The following is a 27,665-nucleotide window of genomic DNA, read 5'->3' as shown; positions in this document are numbered from 1 at the left end:
TCGCGGCACCGTCCTTAGAGTTGGGCGCCCTTAGAGATGGTCGTACCTGTTCGAAAATGCCCCTCTATGCTACACCTGCATATTTTACGTTTCCACGTTTGGTGTGTGGCCTGCTGATCATCAAGTGGCAAAGACCAAGGACCAATGCAGTATGAGTTTTCAGACCTGCATTTTTAAATCAATTTCTATTTGCAAAATTCTCTTTACATTTTCCCAACAAGCGCAAAGATGTAACCTAGTCATTAAGAGTACCAGGCTGACATCCAGAGGTGTCTGGTTCAAATCCTGCTGCTGCTCCTTGTGATCTTGGGGAAGTCACTTAAGCTACCTACTGAAAGATGTAAACTAAATCCTAATAAATAATCTTACTGCAGCTGCCTGTATATGTGACCTTAGGCAAGTCTACAGTACTGTTCTGTTTGTGGATATTGCAGATACTCAGAATCATGCACCTAAACAGGAATTATTTATTTACTAAGATGCGCTGAAGAATGGCCTGCGCTGTTGTAGGCATGTGTATTGGACGCACGCAGGTCCATGTTTCAGCGCGCCTGCAAAAAAGGCCTTTTTGGGGGGGGCAAAAATGGACGTGCGTCAAAATAAAAATTGGCGCACGTCCATTTTGGGCCTGAGACCTTACCGCCACCCATTGACTTAGTGGTAAGGTCTCACGTGTTAACTAGGCGGTAATCGTCAGTGCGTGTACACTGCCAATTACCACCCGGTTAGCGCCACGCGAGGAACGGGTATTCAATGTTTATCATTAAAGGAAGGGGCAAATGTAAATCACTGGGTGACAGAGGGCTGTCTGTATAGTGTGTTTATGTGTTACATGTGTGTTGTAATGGACGGACCACACAAATGTTCAGTAATTGGTGCCTGCAATGCTGCAGTGTGATGATGAACAAGCAATTGGATGTTTAGATGTTTATGTGTTTACTCTTGACAATAAAAATATTATTTAAAAAAAAAAGAAAATAAAAAATATTTTCAGATGCATGTACCCAAATTGATGCGTGTTGGATGCATGTAAACGCCTACATGCCTTAGTAAAAGGGACCCTAAGATTCTGTTCACACCTTTTTCAGTAGTAGCTTACACTTGGTATTCCCCTGTACCTGGAAGGCTTCTAATCTAAGTCTATACATTGATTATAAAAATAAACAAAAACGTAATCAAGGCTCACACTTGTGAACTCTGCACATGAACATTTACACCTGATCTCTAGCACGTCTACATTTCACAGCTGCATTCAAAGCGTGAGTTCTACTACGAAGGTATTTTAAAAAGATGCATAAGCCAGTGTCATTATGCTCATAATAGCCCTCTCTCCTCAAGTCACTTCACTTGCTTCCTATTCGTTTCCGCATACAGTTCAAACTCCTCTTATTGACCTATAAGTGCATTCACTCTGCAGCTCCTCGGTACCTCTCCACTCTCAGCTCTCCCTACATTCCTCCCCGGGAACTCCGTTCACTGGGTAAATCCCTCTTATCTGCACGCTTCTCCTCCACCACTAACTCCAGACTCCATTCCTTTTATCTTGCTGCCCAATATGCCTGGAATAGTAGTAGACTTCCTGAGCCGGTACATCAAGCTCCATCTCTGGCCGTCTTCAAATCTAAGCTAAAAGCCCACCCCTTTTTGATACTGCTTTTAACTCCTAACCCTTATTTTATCATCCTCACTTTAATATTCCCTTATCTCGTTTGTCCTGTTTGTTTGTCCTAATTAGATTGTAAGCTCTGTCGAGCAGGGACTGTCTCTTCATGTTCAAGTGTACAGCACTGCGTACGTCTAGTAGCGCTATAGAAATGATAAGTAGTAGTAGTAGTCTTGGGATTCAGGAATCTTGCTACTCTTTGGGATTCTGCACAGAATCTTGCTACTATGGGATTCCGGAATATTGCTACTCTTTAGGATTCTGCACGGAATCTTGCTACTCTTTGTCCTTATCCCTTATTTGTTCTGTTTGTCTGTCCTAATTAGATTGTAAGCTCTGTCGAGCAGGGACCGTCTGTTCATGTTCAAGAGTACAGCGCTGCATACATCTAGTAGCGCTTTAGAAATGATAGGTAGTAGTAGTATATTGTAGAAAATCTTTACCATCATATCTATGTTAGTTGAATATTCTAATGCATGCTTATTAGTATTATGCTAACATTGTATTCTATCTCTGATATTTCAAGTCCAGTGGTGTTAAATGTGTATATTTTTGATACTGTTTCATGGTAGTTCTGTTATTAAGTTTCAATTTACTGTTTTCAAGTTTACCTCATTTATTGTATTTATGTTTATTCTTGGTTATTTTACTATTGTTATGCTGTTATGTAAGTTTTATGTTAAACTGTATCTATTGTATACCGCCTTGGGTGAATCCTATATAATAAAACTCACCCTCAACGTTCTGAGGACACTGACGTCACTTCCTTCATGAAGGGTTCGTGGTGGTGAAGCCACCGAAAGCACCAAGTCTCTGGGCCCCGCCCTCGCGTCAAACGTGACGTCGAGGGTGGAGCAATGGCGTCACGCATCCAGGGCGGAGCAATGGCGTCAGTGGCTTCAGAACCAAGAAGGTGATGAAGGTGCGTTCACGAGGTGCGGAGCAATGGCGTCAGTGGCTTCAGAACGACGAACGGGTGGGTAGGGAGGGAGGGAGGAAGGGGGGTGTTGGGGAGGAAAACCTTGCTAGCGCCCGTTTCATTTGCTCCAGAAACGGGCCTTTTTTACTAGTCTCTTCATAAAGGCGGTTAATAAATCCTAATAAATAAATAAATATACCTGAGGCAATGGAGGGTTAAGTGACTTGCCCAAGATCACAAGTATCAGTAGTGGGATTTGAATGGAGCACCCCTGGATGTCAAGCTCAGTGCTCTAACCACTAGAGTACTCCTCCACGCCTGAATTTCAAATGCTCATTTCTCCTTTCAAGGCATTAGCACAAGGAAATTAGGATGCCCCAGCGGCATCATTTCTTAAATATCATTACTTACTTCCTGAGTTTTGCAAGCAGTTAGTATCCGGGCTTCAGGAAATTGTTTGCTGAAAGTCGTGGTCTGCTGGCCAACTTCAGGGTAATGCAATTAAGTAACTAATTTCCTGAGTTAGTTTCCCCACCATTTCACCCACCACAGCTACATTACAAAGGCAAAAAATTTCAAGTTCACATGAAAACAGAAAAAGAAGGAGTGAGGGATCACAAATCACATTCCTTTACAACAAGCAAAGAAGCATTCGAAATTCAGCAACTCACAGTCCTGGCAGAAGCAAATCCCTTTCATCCATTTAAGTGTCTTGTAAAATCCATGAACTGTTTTGTCTTTTCTTTGGGTCTGTTCTAAGCAGAGGCCTTTTACCTTTTTTGGTCTTTAAGTCTTCAGTGTTGTAAAATAAGACCCTAGATATTTCACAGTTTTCTAGTTCAAAAGGGTAAGCCTTTGCACATCTTCTGCTCAATGAAAACATCAAATTCCTCTTAAACTGTTAAGCAACAGCTATAAGGTTCAAGGTTTCTAAAGTCTCTAAGCTTTCACACTCACTGAGCTGTAAACACTCCAGCATTTGCATACAGAAAGGTTGCATCGAAACAGTGATTCATCAGTACCAATGGACATGAAACCATAGCTAGCAAAAAAAATGTTTATCCCTGTTTTTACACCCTCTCCCCTAAGGTATAAGCTTTGGGTACAGCAAAGTAAAAGGTTATCAGGGGCTTTCACTGACTTGCAGGGGCCAGAATAGGGTAACCTCAGCTGAATGCTGAGCAAGGCCACGTCAGGGCACTATCTGCATAAAGGGGATTATGTTTCTAGAAACGGTGAGGAATCCCTCCCACTGGTCATTTTTTAATGCTTCATCGACTGCAGAAAAAGAGAGGCTGAAAGAAATTCTAAAGGTAATCACGAAGGTCTGGATTTCTATGTTGCTTCTTATCTGAAGCATATCTTCCAGCATACTCTACAATATACCATTTGTGCTATTAACAGGGTGTGCCACTCTCTCCTCTGCTCTGGACACCCTTGCACCATCCACCTCCCGTCCCACAAGGCGTACTAATCCCCAGCCCTGGCTGACCCCTTGCATCCATTACCTTCGCTCCTGCGCCCGATCTGCTGAACGCCTCTGGAGGAAATCTCGCACCCATTCAGATTTCCTTCACTACAAATTCATGCTATCCTCCTTCCAGTCCTCACTATTCCTTGCCAAACAGGACTATTACACCCAATTGACTAATTCTCTCAGCTCTAACCCTCGTCGTCTCTTCGCCACCCTTAACTCCCTCCTCAAAGTGCCCTCCGCTCCCACCCCCCCGTCACTCTCTCCTCAATCACTGGCTGACTACTTCCGCGACAAGGTGCAAAAGATCAACCTTGAGTTCACTACCAAGCCACCTCCTCCTCTTCACCCTTCAACCCTCTCCCTCAACCAACCAACCCAGACCTCTTTCTCCTCCTTTCCTGATATCTCCGAGGAGGAAACCGCCCGCCTTCTTTCCTCCTCAAAATGCACCACTTGTTCCTCTGATCCCATCCCCACCAACTTACTTAACACCATCTCTCCTACTATCACCCCCTCCATCTGTCATATCCTCAACCTCTCTCTCTCCACTGCAACTGTCCCCGACACCTTCAAGCATGCTGTAGTCACGCCACTCCTCAAAAAACCATCACTAGACCCTACCTGTCCCTCCAACTACCGCCCCATCTCCCTCCTACCCTTCCTCTCCAAGACACTTGAGCGCGCAGTCCACAGCCGCTGCCTTGATTTTCTCTCCTCTCATGCCATCCTTGATCCGCTTCAATCCGGTTTTCGCCCTCTTCACTCGACAGAAACAGCACTTTCTAAAGTCTGTAATGACCTGTTCCTTGCCAAATCCAGAGGCCACTACTCCATCCTCATCCTCCTGGATCTATCCGCTGCTTTTGACACTGTCAATCATGACTTACTTCTTGCCACACTGTCCTCATTTGGGTTCCAGGGCTCTGTCCTCTCCTGGTTCTCCTCCTATCTCTCCCACCGCACCTTCAAAGTTCACTCTCATGGATCTTCCTCCACCCCCATCCCCTTATCTGTTGGTGTTCCCCAGGGATCGGTCCTTGGACCCCTTCTCTTCTCAATCTACACCTCTTCCCTGGGCTCCCTGATCTCATCTCATGGTTTCCAGTATCATCTCTATGCTGATGACACCCAACTGTATCTCTCCACACCAGACATCACCGCGGAGACCCAGGCAAAGGTATCGGCCTGCTTATCCGACATTGCTGCCTGGATGTCCAACCGCCACCTGAAACTGAACATGTCCAAGACCGAGCTTATCGTCTTTCCACCAAAACCCACTTCTCCTCTTCCTCCACTTTCTATCTCAGTTGATAACACCCTCATCCTCCCCGTCTCATCTGCCCGCAACCTCGGAGTCATCTTTGACTCCTCTCTTTCCTTCTCTGCGCATATCCAGCAGATAGCCAAGACCTGTCGCTTCTTCCTCTTTAACATCAGCAAAATTCGCCCTTTCCTCTCTGAACACACCACCCGAACTCTCGTCCACGCTCTCATTACCTCTCGCCTGGACTACTGCAACTTACTCCTCACCGGCCTCCCACTTAGCCATCTACCCCCCCTTCAGTCTGTTCAGAACTCTGCTGCACGTCTCATATTCCGCCAGAACCGATATACTCATATCACCCCTCTCCTCAGGTCACTTCACTGGCTTCCGATCAGATACCGCATTCAATTCAAGCTTCTCCTTCTTACCTACAAATGCACTCAGTCTGCTGCCCCTCACTACCTCTCTACCCTCATCTCCCCTTACGTTCCCGCCCGTAACCTCCGTTCACAGGATAAATCCCTCCTCTCAGTACCCTTCTCCACCACCGCCAACTCCAGGCTCCGCTCATTCTGCCTCGCCTCACCCTATGCTTGGAACAACCTTCCTGAACCCTTACGCCAAGCCCCCTCCCTGCCCATCTTCAAGTCTTTGCTTAAAGCCCACCTCTTCAATGCTGCGTTCGGCACCTAACCCTTACCGTTCAGTGAATCCAGACTGCCCCAATTTGACTGCCCCGATCGGACCGACCGTTCACTTGTCTATTAGATTGTAAGCTCTTTGAGCAGGGACTGTCTCTCTTTGTTAAATTGTACAGCGCTGCGTAACCCTAGTAGCGCTCTAGAAATGTTAAGTAGTAGTAGTAGTAGTAGTGTGCAGGCAAACATTTTTCATTTTGTTTTGTTTCCCATCATCATTTTCATTCCCCTCCCCCCACCATTTTGAAAGCAATATTTTAAATAGAGAGCACTCTTCAGAAAGGTTGTTAACACTTTCCCAACTTGTTTCAAGTGAATGCACAACCCTTATGGTGCTTCTTGAGCCTGAATCCAAAATATAGAACAGGAAAAGTTCTGTACGATGATGAATCACAGAAGGCAAAAGTAGAGACTAATAGACGATTCACCACTGGAGACGTGAGTCCAACAGTCTTTATTATATCAAAGATAATGACCCGACACAGGCCGTGTTTCGACGCTAAAAAAGCGTCTGCATCAGGGGTCAATAAATACACCAAGTAGTGAATGCAAAACGAGGAGACCTACTTGTATGTGTGTTGTCAACTCACTAATCACATAGCACTAAACAGAAAATGCTGGACACAAACTATCAGAGCAAAAGTCAAGTAGGGGAGTAGCCTATGGTAAGCGCAGTAAGCTGAGTACGGAAGAATTGCTTGTTTGCTCTTTCCAAAAATACTATGGGGCGCACAATGAAGCCACAAAAAAGTAAATTTAAAACAAACTGAAGAAAATATTTCTTCACTCAATGGGTAATTAAACTCTGGAATTTGTTGCCAGAGACTATGGTAAATGCAGTTACCTTAGCAGGGTTTAAAATTGGTTTAGATAAATTCCTAAAAGAAAGTCCATAAGCCATTGTTCAGATTTACTTGGGAAAATCCATTGCTTATTTCTATGATAAACAGCATAAAATCTGTTTTACTGTTCTGGGATCTTGTTGGATACGTATGACCTGGATTGGCCACTGTTAGAAACAGGATACTGTGCTCAATGGACCTTCGGTCTATCTCAGTATGGCAACGTTTATGTTCTTAAGTTCTTAAATCCTATTGCAGCTGTTTCTCATCCTTGGTATGTCACTTATTAGCCTTCCACTGCCACAAGTACAAACTTAGGGGTTGATGCAGAAAGCTATCATGGATGGAAGCATGCAGTTAGCAAGATGTCTTCACTCATTTTCAGATCTGTGCGAAGCAGAGAAGGTTTTTCACACAAACTTCACACATATTTGCAATGTGGGCCCCTGTTTAAAATATGAGTGCCTTCTATATCCATGGAAATGCAGTCTATTGAATTAACCATACGCATGCAGAGAAGTGCAAAGGAGGCTAACAGGCTGAGTGCAATGGTAGGGTGGTAACAGCGAGGATGATCAGACTTGACCTGACCCATCACACCAAAGGCTCTAGTAGTTTAGAGGCCCCTCCCCTTGGCCCGACATGCCCTCCCCAACATAGAAAATAAATCCCTGGTAGTTCCTTTCTTGACCCCCCCCCCCGGGCCCTCACATTCACCTCAAAAAGTCAAAAGGCAGGAACACTGGCCACTCATTCAAAATAGCAGCAACTGGCTCCTAGCACTGTTTTCCAATCCACTGCTAGACAGGTCTACCAAATCAAGAAATGCTCACGTTTAGAAGAGGATGATATGATAAGCTTTGAAAACACATCTCTTCAACAGAGCCTACAAAAGTCACCCTCAATGAAACAAATCATTCCTTAAACCACCCAAGTACACCAAAACACCTCTCACACGACCTTACCTAACACCTTCTACCTAAACCCCTCTTTCACCTCAGCTTATGATCGACTGTTTTCTTAAATCATGTAATGACGTTCTCATTTCCATACTCTGTAAGCCACATTGAGCCTGCAAAAAGGTGGGAAAATTTGGGTACAAATACAATAAATAAATAAAGCAGTTCTCCCTTATAAGAGGATTCAGAAACAGCCCTTGACTAGCCAGGAACTGGTTTCATCCACAAAAAACAGCAGGGGAGCAAAAGAGAGGAAAATAGCAACAGCTTCCTTTGGTTATCAGGCTATGACCAAGACTGAATATATACATCATTTATTTATTAAGACGTCCTGAAACTGTGTGTGGGTGTGTGTGCATAGTGAGTGTGTGAAATGCATTTGTGTGCAAGTGTCTGAGTGCATGCGTGCGCGTTGGTATGAGTGTGTCTGTGTGCGTGTGGTGAGTGTATGAGTGTGTGCCTATGTGTGTGTGTGTGCATGTGTGGTGGACTTGTGAGTGCATATGTGTGTGTGCATAGGAGCCGACTCCGTGGGTGCTGTGGGTGCTTGAGCACCCCCAATATTGAGAAAATTCCTTGTATGTGTCCACGGAGGGGTTATTTCCACTGGGCTTAGCACCCCCAATAATTTTGAAAAGTTGGCTCCTATGTGTGTGTGCATGGTGAGTGTGAGAATGCATGTGTGTGCATGTGTTTATGTGAGTGCATGTGTAATGTGTGCATGTGTAATGTGTGCTTGTGTGGTGAGTGTATGAGTGTGTGTCCATATGTGTGCATGTGTGGTGAACGTGTGAGTGCATATATGTGTGTGCATGGTGAGTGTGAGAATGCATGTGTGTGCATGTGAGTGCATACGTTTATGTGTGCGCATGTGTGCAAATGTGTGTGTGTCTGTGTGTGCATGCGTGGTGAACATATGAGTGCATATGTGTGTGTCTGTGCATGGTGAGTGTGAGAATACACGTGTGTACTGCATCTGTGTTTATGTGAGTGCATACATGTGTGTGCATGTGTGCAAATGTGTGTCTGTGTGCATGCATGCATGGTGAGTGTGTGAGTGCATATGTGTGCACGTATGCTTTTCCTGTAATAGGCGACAGAATCAAAGGCTGGTCAGGCCTGGGTGCACTGCAAAGTCAGTGTAGGGAAGAAGTGATGCTGGTTACTGAGGCATCTTTCCAGTCCTTTGATTCACCCAGGCATATGGTTCAGAGGTGAAGGATTGTTAGAAATCACAAAGGAGAAAACAGAAAAAACACACAAACCATAGCCTACTGATAGTCCTAAAGAATAAACAAGGGACATAACATCAAAGGAACATTTCAACTGAGTCGACTCCTCCGCTGGCCACGCTGAAAAGCTTTCCTAAGGATGCACAGTTTAAGAATAAAGGACAGAAAATATCCTTTTATCCTTTCTTCCATCTGGCCTAGTGGTTAGGGTGGTGGACTTTGGTCCTGGGGAACTGAGTTCGATTCTCACTTCAGGAACAGGCAGCTCCTTGTGACTCTGGGCAAGTCACTTAACCCTCCATTGCCCATGTAAGCCACATTGAGCCTGCCATGAGTGGGAAAACGCGGGGTACAAATGTAACAAAAATAAAATAAAAAGTCAGTTGGTGTTTGATAGGTTTTCCTGCACAGATCAGGTGCATAAGCCTTGCAGGGGTGAAGGAGAGAGGGGGGGTGGGTGCTGTGGACAACGCTTTAAGCAGTACCCAAGGGAAGATCCAAAATACAGACCTTTTTTAAATGAGTTACTCTATCCCCCTTAAGGCCCTAGTGTAGAATTATTAAGCCAGATACTCTCAAGAAAACATTTCAACCTACCGGAGTCAGCAAGACTGAAGAACGCCCAGTAAAATTAACTTAGACAGATCCATGCCATTGAACATGTTGACTTCACTTAAAGCTCACAAAAAGAACTTCTAAAAGGTCACAAAAGTCTGCTTCCGACAAAATATGCACTGATCAGCACACAGAAAACTTGCAAGACGTGATGATCGATTCACCTCTGCAGTATAATTTTATTCTGCCTGTAAATGAAATGGATTTGCTCCTGATAGACTGGGAGCTGAGAGGCAGCCCAGAAAGCAATCTGCCTGCATGAATTGTAATGCAGATTCAGTCTCACCAAGGTAGTTATCATCTTCTGCCTTCCCTGAGTAACTGTGTTGCCTTATGTCGATGTTTGTAGCACCAGCTGGGATACGAGCAACAATGTTATAGCCTAAAAGGGTTGCAAAAGAGCACAATGTATTACACCATCACGCTGCTTTACTTTTCACATTACAAACAATGAATTCATCAGTTGACAATATTGTTTTAGTGTTTGTTTGTTTTTTTTACAGTTTGTTGTTATGTTTTTATGTGTTGGCTTAAATTATGTATGTTTGATTGGTACCCACTTAGACTGCATAGATAATGCAGGATAGGGATGTGTTAAATAAATATAAATAAATAAATAAATAAATAAAAATACTGCCATTCTGAAAATCAGACATTGAATTGTGCAGATTTATGGCGCTGGATATCTTCCAACAGTGGTGATAGCAATCAAAACAGTTTACAGACCACACTGGGACAGACACAGAGCAGTGTTGAAAGGAGTTAACCAGAGGCAAAGTAGAAACTAAGTAGGGTCCATTGGGTAGACTGGGTGGGGCAGACAGTCCTCAACTACTGTTCCCTCTAAGCTGAGCGGGGGGGGGGGTCCTCCAACTGGTGCTTCAATATTGTTTTTCAATTGCTATGGACAGGCAGGTTCTCTGAAGTTCTGCACAGCTTGCTTGTCCCTCACTATTGAAAATGTGATACTGAAACAGCACCCCCTAGTGGCAGGACTGTAAGTGGAGAACTCCTGTTCAGCTTAGAGGGAACAATGCCAACTGCTGACAAGCACCATGGGGATAGTTTTCAAGCAGCCTTTGCAGATGTAAACTACCCAGACAGTCTAAACGGATGGACAGTGGTGTTCCTTGGTTGGCTGCCACCCGGGGAGGATCGCTATTGCACACCCCCTCTGGATGCAGCGTCCCCCCCCCCCCCCCCGGGTACAGCAGCCTTGTTCCCTCCCGGGTGCAGCGTTCCCCCCAGGTGCAGCAGCATCCCCCCGGCGCATCACCTCAAAACACCCCCCCCCCCCCCACTGGGTGCATTGCCCTTACCTCCTAGGGTGCTGGGAGCAGCTGTGCGGCTATTGGCTCCGCTGGGTCCCTGCTCCCTCTGCCCTGGAACAGGAAGTGGAAAAAAGGGGGGTCCACTCCTTCCACAAAAACGCAAGCACACCAAACAAGAGGTGGAAGAGAACCAAGTCCAAGTGACCAGCTAATAAAAACACAGGAGTAAGAGCTCCAAACAAGGTTTTATCAGGACCCTAATAAAACCTTGTTTGGAGCTCTTACGCCTGTGTTTTTATTAGCTGGTCACTTGGACTTGGTTCTCTTCCACCTCTTGTTTGGTGTGCTGGAACAGGAAGTAACATTAGAGGGAGCAGGGAACCAGCAGAGCCAACAGCCACACAGTTGCTCCCTGCACCTCCCCCCCCCTGCAGCGTGCACCTGGGGCGGACCACCCCCACTGCCATGTACTCGGTACGCCGCTGACCGGGGACCGTAATACAAAAAATATGGAGAAAAGATCTCAGTCCAGCCCTGGATGTAGAACTTCACCACCAAGGGTCATATCTAGAGTTTCAACAGGTGGCAGTATTCATTGCTGGAACCTGCATAGCTAAGCAACCAAAAAGGATTGCATAAAAAACAGTCCTAACTTTGGTCATATAGCGTGGCTGCCGGCACTGCATAACTTCCAGGTAGCAGCCAAAGCTGTGGTTGAGCTCCTCTCTTCTGCAACTTCAACAAGGTCCTACTCTCCTCCCAACCTCAACCAATATGACCCAATCTCTCCCCCCCCCCAAATATGAGTGCACATCTTCCCAATGGCAGACTCCTCCCCCTCCCCCCACAATAGTGGACCATCTCCCAACAAATTTGTTTCAGATCAAATATTCAGCCTCACAAATCTCTTTCCTTGGAAGGTTTTATTTAAGGAGAGCATCTTACCATAATGAACTGTATTAAATGTGCCTGCAATTGTTTTGCACGAGGAACTGTCGCCACCGCAAACACCGCATTTATCTCGCCTGGCTTTGGAGTTGAGAACATGGTCACAGCCAGCTTGCTTTAGAAGAAAAGTGGCAAAAGAAAAAAAAAAAGAAGGAAACTCAGATACTCCATAAACAGTGAAATATACAGATGCATGGCTCAAGTGAGAGTAGCAAAACATTAAAGATTGTATATTAACCTGCACACAAAAAACATTTTTAGCTAAGTGACCTGTTTTTTTAGTGCACTTGTTTACGAAGGGGTCACTTTTATTGAAGTGTGCTAAGTTACGTGGAGGCGTGTTTTCAAAGCACTTGGACTTACAAAGTTCCATAGGTTTCTATGCAACTTTGTAAGTCTATGTAACTTTGCAGTGCACGCCAAAATGAGACTACCGCCAGGCTACTGCACTCCCCCCCCCCCGTGGTAATTTCAGATTTAGCATGCACCCATACTGCCTGGATCATTTATTTATTTATTTATTCCCATGCGCACTGTTTCCAGTGGTAATCGGCACTTGGCGTGTACTGACCGGTCACCATGCGTGTACCATGTGAGTCCTTACTGCTAGATCAATGGGAGGTGTTAAGGGTTCAGGCCGGTTTTAGGCACGCGCTGGTTTCAGTTTTACCACATGCCCTTTTCCCCGTCCCATTAAAAAAAAGATCTTTTTGCAGATGCAGTAAAAACTGGCCCACCACGCACCCAGAAGCATAGTTTTTTTTAGTCTTATTCACTATCCCTTTCCTAATAATTCCTAGCATCCTGTTTGCTTTTTTGGCTGCCGCAGCACACAGACCAGAATACTTTAGTGTATTATCTACAATGACACCTAGATCTTTTTCTTGAGTGCTGACTCCCAAGGTAGACCCTAGCATCAAGTACCTATGATTCGGATTATTCTTCCCAATGTGCACCACTTTGCATTTGTCCACGTTAAATTTCATCTGCCATTTGGTTGCCCACTCTTCCAATTTCCTAAGGTCTTCTTCAATATTTCACAGTCCGCACGTGTTTTAACAACCTTGAATTTATGCACATCACTTTACAGAATACGTTTATAAAGTTGCACACGCAAATTCTAATTAGTGCCAATTAGTGCAGATAATTGCTCATTATCAGCCAATTATTAGTGCCGATTGGCTTGTTAAACACTTAAGTTACGCTCACAATTTTGCTCTACTGCCAAATTTGCGTGCACAACTTTAGTCACCATATATGGAATCTGGAGGATGGAGCCTAAGACACTCCTTGTGCACCGATATTTCAGTGTGGAAAAACATTTTAACGGAAGCAAGGTGCTGAAATCGCCAGAAACAGCAGATCCGCTTGAAAATAGACTTACATGACCAGTTACAGTGGGGGAAATAAGTATTTGATCCCTTGCTGATTTTGTAAGTTTGCCCACTGACAAAGACATGAGCAGCCCATAATTGAAGGGTAGGTTATTGGTAACAGTGAGAGATAGCACATCACAAATTAAATCCGGAAAATCACATTGTGGAAAGTATATGAATTTATTTGCATTCTGCAGAGGGAAATAAGTATTTGATCCCCCACCAACCAGTAAGAGATCTGGCCCCTACAGACCAGGTAGATGCTCCAAATCAACTCGTTACCTGCATGACAGACAGCTGTCGGCAATGGTCACCTGTATGAAAGACACCTGTCCACAGACTCAGTGAATCAGTCAGACTCTAACCTCTACAAAATGGCCAAGAGCAAGGAGCTGTCTAAGGATGTCAGGGACAAGATCATACACCTGCACAAGGCTGGAATGGGCTACAAAACCATCAGTAAGACGCTGGGCGAGAAGGAGACAACTGTTGGTGCCATAGTAAGAAAATGGAAGAAGTACAAAATGACTGTCAATCGACAAAGATCTGGGGCTCCACGCAAAATCTCACCTCGTGGGGTATCCTTGATCATGAGGAAGGTTAGAAATCAGCCTACAACTACAAGGGGGGAACTTGTCAATGATCTCAAGGCAGCTGGGACCACTGTCACCACGAAAACCATTGGTAACACATTACGACATAACGGATTGCAATCCTGCAGTGCCCGCAAGGTCCCCCTGCTCCGGAAGGCACATGTGACGGCCCGTCTGAAGTTTGCCAGTGAACACCTGGATGATGCCGAGAGTGATTGGGAGAAGGTGCTGTGGTCAGATGAGACAAAAATTGAGCTCTTTGGCATGAACTCAACTCGCCATGTTTGGAGGAAGAGAAATGCTGCCTATGACCCAAAGAACACCGTCCCCACTGTCAAGCATGGAGGTGGAAATGTTATGTTTTGGGGGTGTTTCTCTGCTAAGGGCACAGGACTACTTCACCGCATCAATGGGAGAATGGATGGGGCCATGTACCGTACAATTCTGAGTGACAACCGCCTTCCCTCCGCCAGGGCCTTAAAAATGGGTCGTGGCTGGGTCTTCCAGCACGACCATGACCCAAAACATACAGCCAAGGCAACAAAGGAGTGGCTCAGGAAGAAGCACATTAGGGTCATGGAGTGGCCTAGCCAGTCACCAGACCTTAATCCCATTGAAAACTTATGGAGGGAGCTGAAGCTGCGAGTTGCCAAGCGACAGCCCAGAACTCTTAATGATTTAGAGATGATCTGCAAAGAGGAGTGGACCAAAATTCCTCCTGACATGTGTGCAAACCTCATCATCAACTACAGAAGACGTCTGACCGCTGTGCTTGCCAACAAGGGTTTTGCCACCAAGTATTAGGTCTTGTTTGCCAGAGGGATTAAATACTTATTTCCCTCTGCAGAATGCAAATAAATTCATATACTTTCCACAATGTGATTTTCCGGATTTAATTTGTGATGTGCTATTTCTCACTGTTACCAATAACCTACCCTTCAATTATGGGCTGCTCATGTCTTTGTCAGTGGGCAAACTTACAAAATCAGCAAGGGATCAAATACTTATTTCCCCCACTGTATAGAATAGTGCCGAAGCCAGTGATTCCTAAATCTGATCCCAGAGGCACCACAGCCTGTCAGGTTTTCAGGATACCCACAATGAATATTCATGAGAGAGATTTGCATCCAGCGGAGGCAGTGCATGCCAGTGGCATAGCCAGACTGCTGATTTTGGGTGGGCCTGAACCCAAAGTGGGTGGGCACAAAATTTTCTCTCTACCCCCCTCCCCCAGCAAAATTTAGTCACGCTAATCAGATGCATTTGTCACACAGGGTAAAGTGCTGCTTTTCAGTGCATCAGATTTCAGAAAATTTATTTAATAGCCTAACACCCTTTTCAATGAGCTTTCAGAGGCAAAAACCTCCTGCCTCAGGTCAGTATAATGCTGTTACGGTATCCTCGCCTGACCTAAGGAAGGAAATATTGGTCTCTGAAACTTCATTAACACAGGTACCATATTACTTTATCCTAAATTAAAAATAAAATTATTTTCTTTACCTTTCTTGTATGGCCATTTACTTTTTCTCATTGTGTCGCTCCCAGTCTCTAGATTCTGCTTTCCTTCATTTTCGCTTAACTCTTCTGCCACTGTTTCCTGGCCATTTCTCATTTTTCTCTCCTTTTTCTTTGCTTTCTTCAATATTTTTCTGCCTCTCTCTCTCTCTGTCCTGATTTAATTCATTCTTACTATCCATTCTTTAATTTCCTTCATCTACTTATGGCTTTTCATCTTTTTCTCACCCTTATTTTCCCCATGCCCCTTCCTCTTATTCTCCAGTCTTTCACTACTCTCCTTTTCCATCCAGCAGCTCTCTTCTTTCTCTCCCCATCCTTCCAGTCTCCCCTCTCTCTCCCCATCCTTCCAGTAGTCTCCCCTCTTTTTTTCTGCATCCTTCCGTCCAGTGTCACCTCTTTCTCCCTACCCTTCCATCCAGCGTCTTCCCTCTTTCTCTCCCCATCCTTCCATCCATCTATCCTCTCTCCTGATCCTTCCATCTAATGTCTCTCTCCCTCTTTCTAACCAGTGTCTCTATATCACTCTACCCTTTTCTGTTCAGTGTCCCTTCTCTCTCCACATCCTTCCAGTCTCCCCTCTCTCTCCCCATCCTTCCAGTAGTCTCCCCTCTTTCTTTCTGCATCCTTCCGTCCAGTGTCACCTCTTTCTCCCTACCCTTCCATCCAGATTCTTCCCTCTTTCTCTCCCCATCCTTCCATCCATCTATCCTCTCTCCTGATCCTTCCATCTAATGTCTCTCTCCCTCTTTCTAACCAGTGTCTCTGTATCACTCTACCCTTTTCTGTTCAGTGTCCCTTCTCTCTCCACATCCTTCCAGTCTTTCACCTTTCTCTCTGCATCCTTCCAGTCTCTCCCCTTTCTCTCCCCATCCTTCCATCCAGAATCCCCCTCCCCATCCATCCGTTTTCCCTCTTTCTCTCCCCATCCTTCCATCTGTTTTCTATCTTTTCTCCCCATCCTTCCATGTTTTCCCCTCTTTCTCCCCATCCTTCCATGTTTTCCCTCATTCTCTGCCATCCTTCCATCTGTTTTCCCTCTTTTCTCCCCATCCTTCCATGTTTTCCCTCTTTCTCCCCATCCTTCCATGTTTTCCCTCTTTCTCCCCATCCTTCCATGTTTTCCCTCATTCTCTGCCATCCTTCCATCTGTTTTCCCTCTTTTCTCCCCATCCTTCCATGTTTTCCCTCTTTCTCCCCATCCTTCCATCTGTTTTCCCTCTTTTTCTCCCCATCCTTCCATGTTTTCCCTCTTTTCTTCGACGAGGCCCGCCCTGCATGCCAGCGCCTGCTCCCATTGCCGGCCACTGCTGCTTTTCCTGTTGAGCAGCAGGGCCGGCGCTACAAAAAGAAGAAGCGCTAATGGCGCTAAGGACGAGAAATGTTAACAAAAAAAAAAAAAGTGCGGCACCGGCAGGCACTGTCTCGGCAGCCTTGAGGCATTGGCTGCTGAGGCATTGGCTGCTGGCTCGCAGGCTCCTCCCGCAGATGGGAGGAGCCTGCGAGCCAGCAGCCAATGCCTCAGCAGCCAATGCCTCAAGGCTGCCGAGACAGTGCCTGCCGGTGCCGCGCTTTTTTTTTTTTTAAACATTTCTCGTCCTACGGTCCTTAGCGCTGTTAGCGCTTCTTCTTTTTGTAGCGCCGGCCCTGCTGCTCAACAGGAAAAGCAGCAGTGGCCGGCAATGGGTGCTGGGGCTGGCGCTGGGCGGGCCTGGGCTACGCCCCTGGTGCATGCAAATCTCTCTCATGAATATTCATTGTGGGTATCCTGAAAACCTGACTGACTGGGGTGCCTCCGGGACCAGGTTTGGGAACCACTGGCCTAAGTGCTTCCATACGGATCTGCAAAGGGGGTGTAACAATGGGAGGAACATGGACGGGTCAAGGGCGTTCCTTTAAGATGCCTGCAGTGTCAAACAGAACAGTACAGATCCATGCCCGACTTGCATTCCAGGATTTACACCTGGTTTCAGTTGGTGTAAATCCTCACACCCAAAGATGAGCGCGGATCCCAGCGCTATGCGCTATTCCTTAAAAGGCTCTCATCCCAGAACGCCCTTTATAGAATACCATTCAGTGCTGATTTTTTTTGGCGTCAAATTTTGAATGCCATTTATTGAATCCTAATCCACTTCCCCAGCTACAAAGGGTGGTCTAGAAATCAGCCCACCGACTTTCCATATAACGCAGCCAAATGGTGGAATGCATTGCTCAAAGACATACGGCATGATACCTCTTACAAAAGCTTTTGTAAAAAATCTTAAAATATTTTTATGCAAGAAATTCCTGTTGATAAGATGTGACTTAAATCTGTGCTGCAAGGCAGTCCCGATAATCACAATCACGTATATCTCCCCTCTCCTACCCTAACTCTACTAACTTACCTATGGGCTTTGTGCCTAACAGCAAGGAGCTATCTACGCTCCACTAAGTCTCCTTCCCTAATCTTGTTTCCACAAATCTCTTACCATGCACCCTTCACTTGTATATCTGCTTGATTTTATGTAAGCCACGAGTTCCCGCCTTGGACGATTGTGGGGTATAAATCCAATAAAGAAAGTAAAGAATCCAGCACTTATCCCCGGATTCTATATAGTGCACTTAGATTTAGGCGCTGAAATCGGTGCGAATTCTATAACACCGTGCGTAACTTAATTGGCTTAACAAGCTAATGAGCGCTGATAACAGCAGTTAACAAGGAATAATGAGCACTAATTGGCACTGATTAGAATTTAGCCACACAACTCGCTAAGTATATTCTGCAACAATGTACGCTGAACTTCTAACGTGCGGAGGCAAAAAAGAGGTGTGGTTATGGGCATTTTGTGAATGTTCCAAAATTTAGCCACCTAGCTATAGAATATGGCCCAGTGCGTCTAAATCTACGCGCTGAGATTTACACCAGGTGTGTTGGTGTAAATGGATGCGTGCAGATATCAGCGCTGAAATATAATCTAAGCATATTCTATAATCGTCGCCTAAATCTAGGTGCCGTATCCCCAGATTCCATATATAGTGCACAAAACTGGGTGTGCAAATTTGGGCACGCACCCAATTTGCACGCAGAATTTGAGGAACAAACCAATTAGCGCCAATACTTGGAACTGTGAAGCATCTATTCATGCTTTCCAAAAATACTAGGACTAGGGGGCATGCGATGAAGCTACAATGTAGTAAATTGAAAACGAATCAGAGAAAATCTTTCTTCACTCAACGTGTAATTAAACTCTGGAATTCGTTGCCAGAGAATGTAGCAAAGGCGGTTAGCTTAGCGGAGTTTAAAAAAGGTTTGGACGGCTTCCTAAAGGAAAAGTCCATAGACCGTTATTAAATGGACTTGGGGAAAATCAACTATTTCTGAGATAAACAGTACAAAATGTTTTGTACTTTTTTGGGATCTTGCCAGATATTTGTAATCTGGATTGGCCACTTTTGGAAACAGGATGCTGGGCTCGATGGACCTTTGGTCTTTCCCAGTATGGCAATACTTATATACTTATGTACTTATATATAACTAATCAATTATCAGTGCTAATTAGAAATAATTAGAATTTAGGCACACATCTTGCTAGGCGCTATTTTATAACAATGTGTACGGACATGAAAAGGGGGAGTGGCCACGGGAGGTGCCTGGGCCGGTCCTGGGCATTCCAAGAATTTGCACGCACTGTTACCTGAGGTGTCGGGATTTGCACCAGGTTTCAGTTGGTGTAAATCCTCGTGCCTAATCCCGGTGCTAGGTGCTATTCTATAAAGAGAACTCAATTTGAACCGTCATTTATAGAATAGCGCTTAGCGCTAATTTTTTTGGCGCTGATTTTTGGATTCCTCGCCTTTGGAGTGCAGCAGAGGCGACACAGGAGTGTTATTGTGTCCATAGGTGGCAATAGATGAGAAATATGTGAATCTATACAAGAATAGTGAACCCCTGAAGCAGCAACAGCGAAACGGGGATTCCCTGTTGGGTGAAGACGGATATGACAGAGCCAGTTTGATGAGAATTTAAGCTAAGTAACTGGCAGCAGTCACGTATTATTCAATTGTAAAGGAATGTAAAGTACAGATATTAATCCTGTGTGCTATGGATACATGAGATGCTTAGCAGTATTTTTTGTGTGGATTGACTATTGTGGAGTTTTTTGTGGTGAGATGATGGTGCGCCGTGCCTACGCCTTATAGTCGGTTAAGTTCTGGCTGGCTGGGTGGCGATACTGAAGCCTTTTTCTCCACTTATAAGAATAACAAGAAGAAAATGAGAAAAATATAAAAAATTTAAAAAAATAATAAAAAAAGAAAGTAGAACAAGCGATACTGCTGGGTTATAGCGTGTCGTGTATCCATTATAGTACGCAGTGTGTGTGAAGCTGTGTGTTTTGAGTTTCAGATTGATAACAATACATATCAGCTTGAGTGGATCAGCTGATTTTTGGGTGCCATATATAGAATTTGGTCCTAAATGTTAACATACTTTAGTAAAATGGCCCCTTAGTACCCTGCTCAAAAAAACAATTTTTAGCCGACAGTGACTTGTTTTTTTTTAATGCACTAGTTAAGTTATGCCAATTTACTAAGTAAAACAGGATTGAATAAACAATGTTCAGCACATGCGCTCACCGGAGGCATCCAGTTTTATCTTTGCAGTTTCCATCTGTGTAAATATTTTGATTAAACTTTCCAGCAAGCCTCTCAGTAACACCAGAGTAGCAAAATCATGCAGAACTTTCCAAATAAACAACTATTATTTTATTTTAAATCTCTTTTATTGGCGAAAGCAAAAACCACTATAAGCTCTTAAGATTAACATGCACTCCACAATAACAACATTCCGAAAGAAGAAAGAAAATGGAAACTCTTCCACCAAAAATATATTTTCTTATTCCCCCCCACCCACTCTTCTTAATATTAAAGTGGGAAGTTATCGAGCTGTGTTACCATTCAGATATGTTGTTTTACTGTTAACCCCCAGTTATTACCTAACAAGTCTCATTTCATAAAATGGGACCCTGTAATGCACTATAGAATGGTCTGACTACAAAGGGCCTGCACCAGCTCCAGTTGATTCAGAATGGCCCTGAATATCTGAAGAATAGGATGATCCTCCACACGCCGCCAAGGACACTAAGGTCCTCCCAAGGAATATCCCTAAACATACCCTCTCCAATGTGGCTGCCGGCGGTAGTCCTGCCCTGAACACGAACCATTTCTGGGGGAAAAAGAAAACCCCCCCAAAACGGCTGGTGGCACGGCGGAAACCCAGTGGTAATTGGGCAACACCGCATGTTGCCCAGTTACTGCCGGGTTAACGCGGGAGCCTTTATTCCCCACCTCAATGGGTGGTAAGGGCTCCCCGTCGCATGGCTCTCTCACTTTCTGTAGTTGTTAATGTGAAAAGGTGTCTCCTTTTAAAGTTTAGAATAATAAAATTCATGCCTTTAATAATCAGAATAATAAAATTAATAACTTTAGAACTTATGAAATCAATAACAACGATTTAAAATATTCAAGAGAAAAAATCTTCAAACTGTCCACCTTGGTACATGCCTACGTTCCCTTTGAAAATTGCCATGAGTACAAATTGGCTACCAATTTTTGCACCTGAGTTAACATTTCTTTGGAAAACAATACACATAGATCTGAAAAAATAATCCACACTTGATATTTTCCCACTGAAGACATGCCTTTTGTCCAGGTTATAGTTTGCATGATTCAGACCCCAGATTGATGGAAGTGATTTTCTGACAGCTAAAGATCCCAGGTAAATGTACACCTCCATCCATGGCTTAGAAAACTGCCCTGCTAATCTTCTGTTAGCCCTATGACTGAACAAACCTTCACATTCAGGGGAGATTTTCTGGATTATATGGCATCTGGTTGATTCTGGATCTTTGGCATTGTCAGTGAGCTCATGGACTTTTGTTGTGAAAGCTTTAAGCTCAAATGTGGACTGTGTCAGAGTTTAAGAAAGCATGGGACAGGCATGTGGGATCCCTTAGGAAAGAACGAGTTGGTGGTTACTGAGGATGGGCAGACTGGATGGGCCTTTTGGCCCTTATCTGTTGTCATGTTTCTATGTAAAAACTGAATTCATCCAAACCTGCCTTTTATCCTGAGATGTTCACTTTAATTTCACACGATACTAGGCTGGGTTAGCAGGGATGGTCCAAAGGTGTATTACGCTCTTGGTGAACCTTCAGTCCTGCGCTCCTCCCCTCTAGGTTTGTCTTAGGGCCCTACCCCCTCCTCAATAATCCAGTAGCTTCTCTTTCCATCCTTATCCATCCCTCTCCACATCTCCTTTACCATACCCTATCCCATAAATTCAACATCTCTCCTTCCCTACCACCTCCAAGTGTCCAGCATATACTCATCCCTTTTCTAGTTCTCCCCTTTACCCTTCAAGCTGTCCAGGAATACAACAAGGAAAACATTATCAAGGAATAAAATGTTTAATACAGAAAAATACTCACCCGACAGAGCCCTTGGACACAGATATCATTTGTATCTGGGCTGCACAGAGTGCCGTCAACAACTCTATCCTTGAGTTGATAGTAAGCTGTACTTCCCGCTACTCTACAAAACAACTTACAACGGTCCTTCATTAAAACTGGAAAGGAAAAAAAGAAGTGACTGCATTTGTGACATAATTCCATCGCTCAGAGAAACCAATGACAGAGCTCTTTCCCTAGAATACTCACTTCCGCTGAATTTAGGCACCCAACGGACGGTAGGAGGTAGTCCATTGATGTTGAAATGCTTGCCATCGAAGTGTGCACACTGTTCCTCTCGGAAGTCCTTCTTCTGTTTTGAGCATGGTTCTGTGTTGCAGGATTTAAATTTCATTCGCCGGCCCACACAGAATTTGCCCCCATTTCTAGGCCTGTGGCAATGACATGTAAGGCAGATGTACATAAATTACCAATGAATAGAATTTCAGTAAACCTCAGTTTGGAGAGTCTAAATTTCCCCAATCATTATGGAGAACTCTCCAAAATAGAAACATAGAAACATGACGGCAGATAAAGGCCATATGACCCATCCAGTCTGCCCATCCTCTGTAACCCCTAATTCTTCCTCTTCCTAAGCGATCCCACATGCTTATCCCATGCCTTTTAAAATTCTGGAACAGTCCTCGACTCCACCACCCCCACCGGGAGGCCATTCCATGCCTCCACCACCCTTTCTGTGAAATAATACTTCCTTAGGTTACTCCTAAGCCTATTCCCTCTTAACTTTGTCATATGCCCCCTCATTCCAGAGCTCTCCTTCATTTGATGTTTCTGATTAAATCAGCTCTGACATCTGTTGTATTTTGATTTTAGTTGGAGTGTTATTATCATTTTCATTTCAAAATTGCAAGAGTGCTTCCAGAATGGGATATCAGGGCATCGCTGGCTTGCAAAGCATACGTCAGCAAGTATAAATGTTACCAGAATCTCTTTAAAGTTCATTTACCAGCATCTGAAATAGTACTTTCACTAGCAAAAATCATTCAGGAAAGAAGGCACCAGCATCTCAATAACTTCTGACGTTATCACTGGGTGCCAACTAATGCATAATTTTAAGCCACGTCTTAATAGCCAGTCAAAAATTATCCATATAAGAACAGAAGAGGCAAGGGGTGATCTGGTGATGGGGCCAAAAATTATCCAGATAGTGGTAATATTTCATTGATTTCTGGACAAGTTTATCCGTGTATTAGGACTATACAAATAGCAGCCTTAACTTTATTTATTTTATTGGGATTTATTAACTGCCTTTATGAAGAGATTCACCCAAGGCAACAGTAGGTTCAGTTTAACATAAAACTTACAATTTTATTAACAGCATAATAGAAAAATAACCCATAATAAACATAAATATAATAAATGAGGTAAACTCGAAAACAGTAAATTGAAACCTAGTAATAGAACTATGTGAAACAGTACCAAAAATATACACATTTAACAGCACTGGAATTCAAATACCAGATCTATAATACAATATTATTAAAGGTCTACCTGTTTGATGCTGCTTTTGACTCCTAACTTGTCACTTGCTCGTAACCTTTATCTTGTCTTCGTCTCTTCAATAGTCCCTTTCCCTATGTGTCCTTCTGTCTGTCCTACCCTTATCCTTATTGGTCCTGTCTGTTCTGATTTAGATTGTAAGCTATTTTGAGCAGGGACTGTCTTTTCTTCATGTTCAATTGTGAAGTGCTGCGTACAACTGGTAGCGCTATAGAAATGATTTATAGTAGTAGTAATATTAGAATAATACTAATGATACACCTAATAAGCATTAGAACATTCAACTAACATAGATATGATGCTAAAGATTTTCTACAATACAGCTTACCATATAGCTTAGGAACCAAGAGCAGATATATGATGGGAACAAGATGCACGGTACAGAGTCAGTTGGGATAATTTGATAATTAGCTAAACTCAAGGCAAGTTCATTGTATAGTTAAGCAAGAGACTGGGACACACCAAGCTGCATCACTGCTTCCACATGCAGCTGCCGACACCTCCACATAGAAGCTGCTGTGTTCATGCCATTATTTGTAAAATGGCTGCTCCCGCTGCAATCATGTGCACTCCTGCAGTGGCACATCCTTTCCTAAAACAGCGCCAGAACTGAGCCTGTCCTCAATTCCAAGCTATACGTTCTATGTAAAATGAAGCTCCGCATCTCTCCTAGTGTTTCTCTGGCTTCATTAGCTAATTATCATAATTGGAATTTTTAATTAGTGTATTTAAGAGGGAATGCTTATCCACTTGCTCATTTAACAGTTTTGCCACGAGGGTTAATGCTGATGGATTTCAAACTGCTGCGAAATGGATTTCTCTAATGGCATTATGTGTATTCTTAGCAACTTAATCTCATCACTAAAGTTATAAAGTTAGCATTGACTGATGGAAAATGGCCAAATTAACACATGGTATTGTAAGGCATACTTGTTGGGAGAGGTTTTGTATGGACAAACAGGTTCAGTGGAGAGGAAAACGTGCTGCTCATCTAGGGACATATGAGGTTTGGAAGCAATTTCTTTTCATCTGACAAGTCAACTGGTTTTTGGTGCAGTATTTGCCCCACCCTCCAGATCAATCAGAAAATGGCCGCACTTGATGGGCAATTGGAAAACTCATGAGGGAAGCTCCTGAAGCATTGGAGAAATGTGTGTATGTGCATATGCATATGTGTTTGTATGTGCACACATGTATATGCATGTTTGTGTAAATGTGTGTGTATATATGCATGTATATGGGTGTGCACATGTGTGTTTTTGTGCATGCATGTATATGTGTATATATATATGTATGTGAATGAGTGTGTGCATATGTATGTTTATGTGTTTGTTCATGTCTGTGTGTGTGTGTGCACGCATGCATGCATATTTTGTATTTCTGAGTGTACATGTTCATGTGCGTGTTTGAATGTGTATGCATGTGTGTGTGTGCGCGCATATGTGAGCATGCCTGTCTGTATATGTATTTGTGTGAGTCCTGAGGATAGAATAGGTTTCCTATATCAGTTGTTAGATCTTATTTTAAACAGGATGCACAAGGTAATATTATCATCATACTTCTTTCCTGTGTTTGATTTGGGAAAATTGAATTCAATTTCTTTACGATCCCCCATGCTATTGTGCAAGCTCAATCCTGACGACAGCTCTCAATTAACTTTTTTGTTTTTAACCACAATTTTCATGATTTTCTTTTTGACAGAGCAATTTCACCTCAGCTGAAACCAGCCTTTACTACACTTATTCTTAATCCCATTCCTGGGACACCCCCAACCAGTTGGTTTTCAGGATTTGCATAACATAGATCTGCATTGAAGACAATGAATGCAAAACTACCTCATGCATACTTATTATGACAATCCTAAAAACCAGACTGGCTGGGTGTGTCCTGGGAAGGGATTCAGAACCACTGCTCTGTGAAGCACCATAAGCCTTCATTCCAAGCTTCACTCCCTCCTCTCGCCTAGTCTAACCCTGCTGTGACACCTTTTGACCAAGGACCACAGTTCTTGTGTCTCTTACAAACAAATGGAGCAGAATTCTCCTCCCCTAGTAAAGTTTGTGAATTCTGGGAAACCTTTGGCAGGTGACTGACTTGTGCAACCCAGAAGCTAGCTACAACATCCACAAAGGATTTGTGGGAGAGGAAAGAAAGTGATGGATGGGGACAGGGGCAGTCTGTGTGGAGAGACAGAGAAAGAGTAGTGGGGAAGAGGAAGAGAGTTATAGAGCAATCAAGCAGGTGGTAGGAAGGGAGTGGTGGCAGGGAGTGGGAAGAATGATGGAAACAGACTAATGGAATGTGATCCAGTACCGTATGATGCACTCCTGGAGGAATTCTGCACAAAAATGTGCATCTTTGAGTTATAGTGGGGATTTGTATTGTAGTTTAAAATAATTATTATTCAAAGCAAAAAATTATATTGTCAAATAAAGTATGCCAAATTTTAAAATATAGTACACAGAATTTTAGATCTTTTTGCACAGAATTACCCCGTTCTCTCTTTAGAACCTGTGTATGTGCAACCTGAGTCTGGCCACTAGGTGTCACTGTTATGCAACGGCTGAGATCCCTTCCCCAAAACTATGGACTGTGAACATTGTTACTGCAACAGTTCCAACTCTGACTAACATGAGAAGCAGAAGGTAGGGATTTTTTTTTTTAACATCTTAGATGCTTCAAATCACATATAGCTCCAAATTGCTCATACACTGTCAATGCAGACATTCTAAATTAATGTATCTTCAACAAAAATCAATGGCTAACAGTATTAGCACTAACTTCTGGAGGACAGAGGATTCCAAATACTTGCAATAAGTGCATGCCAGATTTGATGATTTATCAGAAAAATGAAGATAACTATCCCGTGAATTCCGTTACCCAAATATGCACAGGACATTGGTATGGAGAGGAGTAACTAAAAGAGACACTCAGAGACCCTGAAAAAAGTTGCATTGCTGCCTTCCTGTACTTAGCTTTGGGCCTGAAGTCCTTTAGAGCAGGGATCTTATCATCATATCATTTATTTTGTATACCGGAAGGGGGCGTCAACAGTATTTATATAACTAATAAATGTTATTAATAGTTTCCTTTGAAATAATTAATTAAAGGCCACTCTGTTTACTCTGGTCTGTTGCATTCTCGGACTGCCGTCTTTATGCCACTCCCGCAGGATCTTGAACAGGCTCCAAAGGGGCTCCACGTTCCCCATGCTCCGTCCGTTACCACGACCTCCCGCTCCTTGTCCACGCAAACTCCAAACCTGCAGTGCTGTTGATAACAAAAAGGGGTTAGAGAATGAAATTCAGTAAATTCCACTCGTGGAAAATAGTGACAGACCAATTATCAAGTATTGCTAGATTTGTTCAAACTTCCCCCTTAAATAGACATTTAAGCCTGGCGTTTACATTATGTGTAATTGAATCATGGATGACCCCACTGAAAAATGGATCTTCCAAGCCACAAACTAAAACGAGAGAGTCAGGGTATTAAGGGGTATATTCTATAAGTAGCATCTACTACAAATTTAACGCGCTTAGCGCAATTCTATAAAGAGTACATAAGTACATAAGTATTGCCATACTGGGAAAGACCAAAGGTCCATCGAGCCCAGCATCTTGTTTCCAACAGTGGCCAATCCAGGTCACAAATACCCGGCAAGATCCCAAAAATGTACAAAACATTTTATATTGCTTATCCCAGAAATAGTGGATTTTCCCCAAGTCCATTTAATAATGGTCTATGGACTTTTCCTTTAGGAAGCCGTCCAAACCTTTTTTAAACTCTGCTAAGCTAACCGCCTTTACCACATTCTCTGGCAACGAATTCCAGAGTTTAATTACATGTTGAGTGAAGAAAGATTTTCTCCGATTCGTTTTAAATTTACTACATTGTAGCTTCATCTCATGCCCCCTAGTCCTAGTATTTTTGGAAAGTGTGAACAGATGCTTCACATCTACCCGTTCAACTCCACTTATAGAATCACACTTAAGAACAAACTGTGCCTAACTGTAGGTGCCCTGCAATTAGGCCAGCTATGAGCAATAGATGCAGTTTGGCCATGTTCTATATCAATGTGCATAACATTTACGAATGACCCTATCCACGCCTTCAAATATGTACATGCATTAGGATTTACACGCACATCATTACAGAATAGGATATGTGCATAAATCCTAATTATTGCCAATTAGCACTAATTGGTTGTCGTCTAATTATCAGCGCTGGTTGGCTCATCACTCAAGTCAAATGCGTTAAATTGGGCACGTGCCCATTTAACACATGTAA

The 27,665-nt window shown here is 43.6% G+C and overlaps 1 protein-coding gene across 1 annotated transcript in view; it reads right to left on the bottom strand.

The window, feature by feature from the left end:
* Positions 1–27,665, bottom strand: part of ADAMTS9 (ADAM metallopeptidase with thrombospondin type 1 motif 9) — a 273,702-nt gene that overhangs the window by 154,351 nt on the left and 91,686 nt on the right. The window contains 5 exon segments of the mRNA XM_030205247.1: positions 9,956–10,051; positions 11,886–12,003; positions 21,840–21,976; positions 22,068–22,249; positions 26,503–26,648. Coding sequence (XP_030061107.1) covers positions 9,956–10,051; positions 11,886–12,003; positions 21,840–21,976; positions 22,068–22,249; positions 26,503–26,648 — 679 coding nt within the window.

Source organism: Microcaecilia unicolor, chromosome 6 (assembly GCF_901765095.1).
Source record: "Microcaecilia unicolor chromosome 6, aMicUni1.1, whole genome shotgun sequence".
Classification (NCBI taxonomy): domain Eukaryota; kingdom Metazoa; phylum Chordata; class Amphibia; order Gymnophiona; family Siphonopidae; genus Microcaecilia; species Microcaecilia unicolor.
The sequence above is the reverse complement of the archived record's forward strand: the minus strand, read 5'-3'. Positions and strand labels throughout refer to the sequence as shown.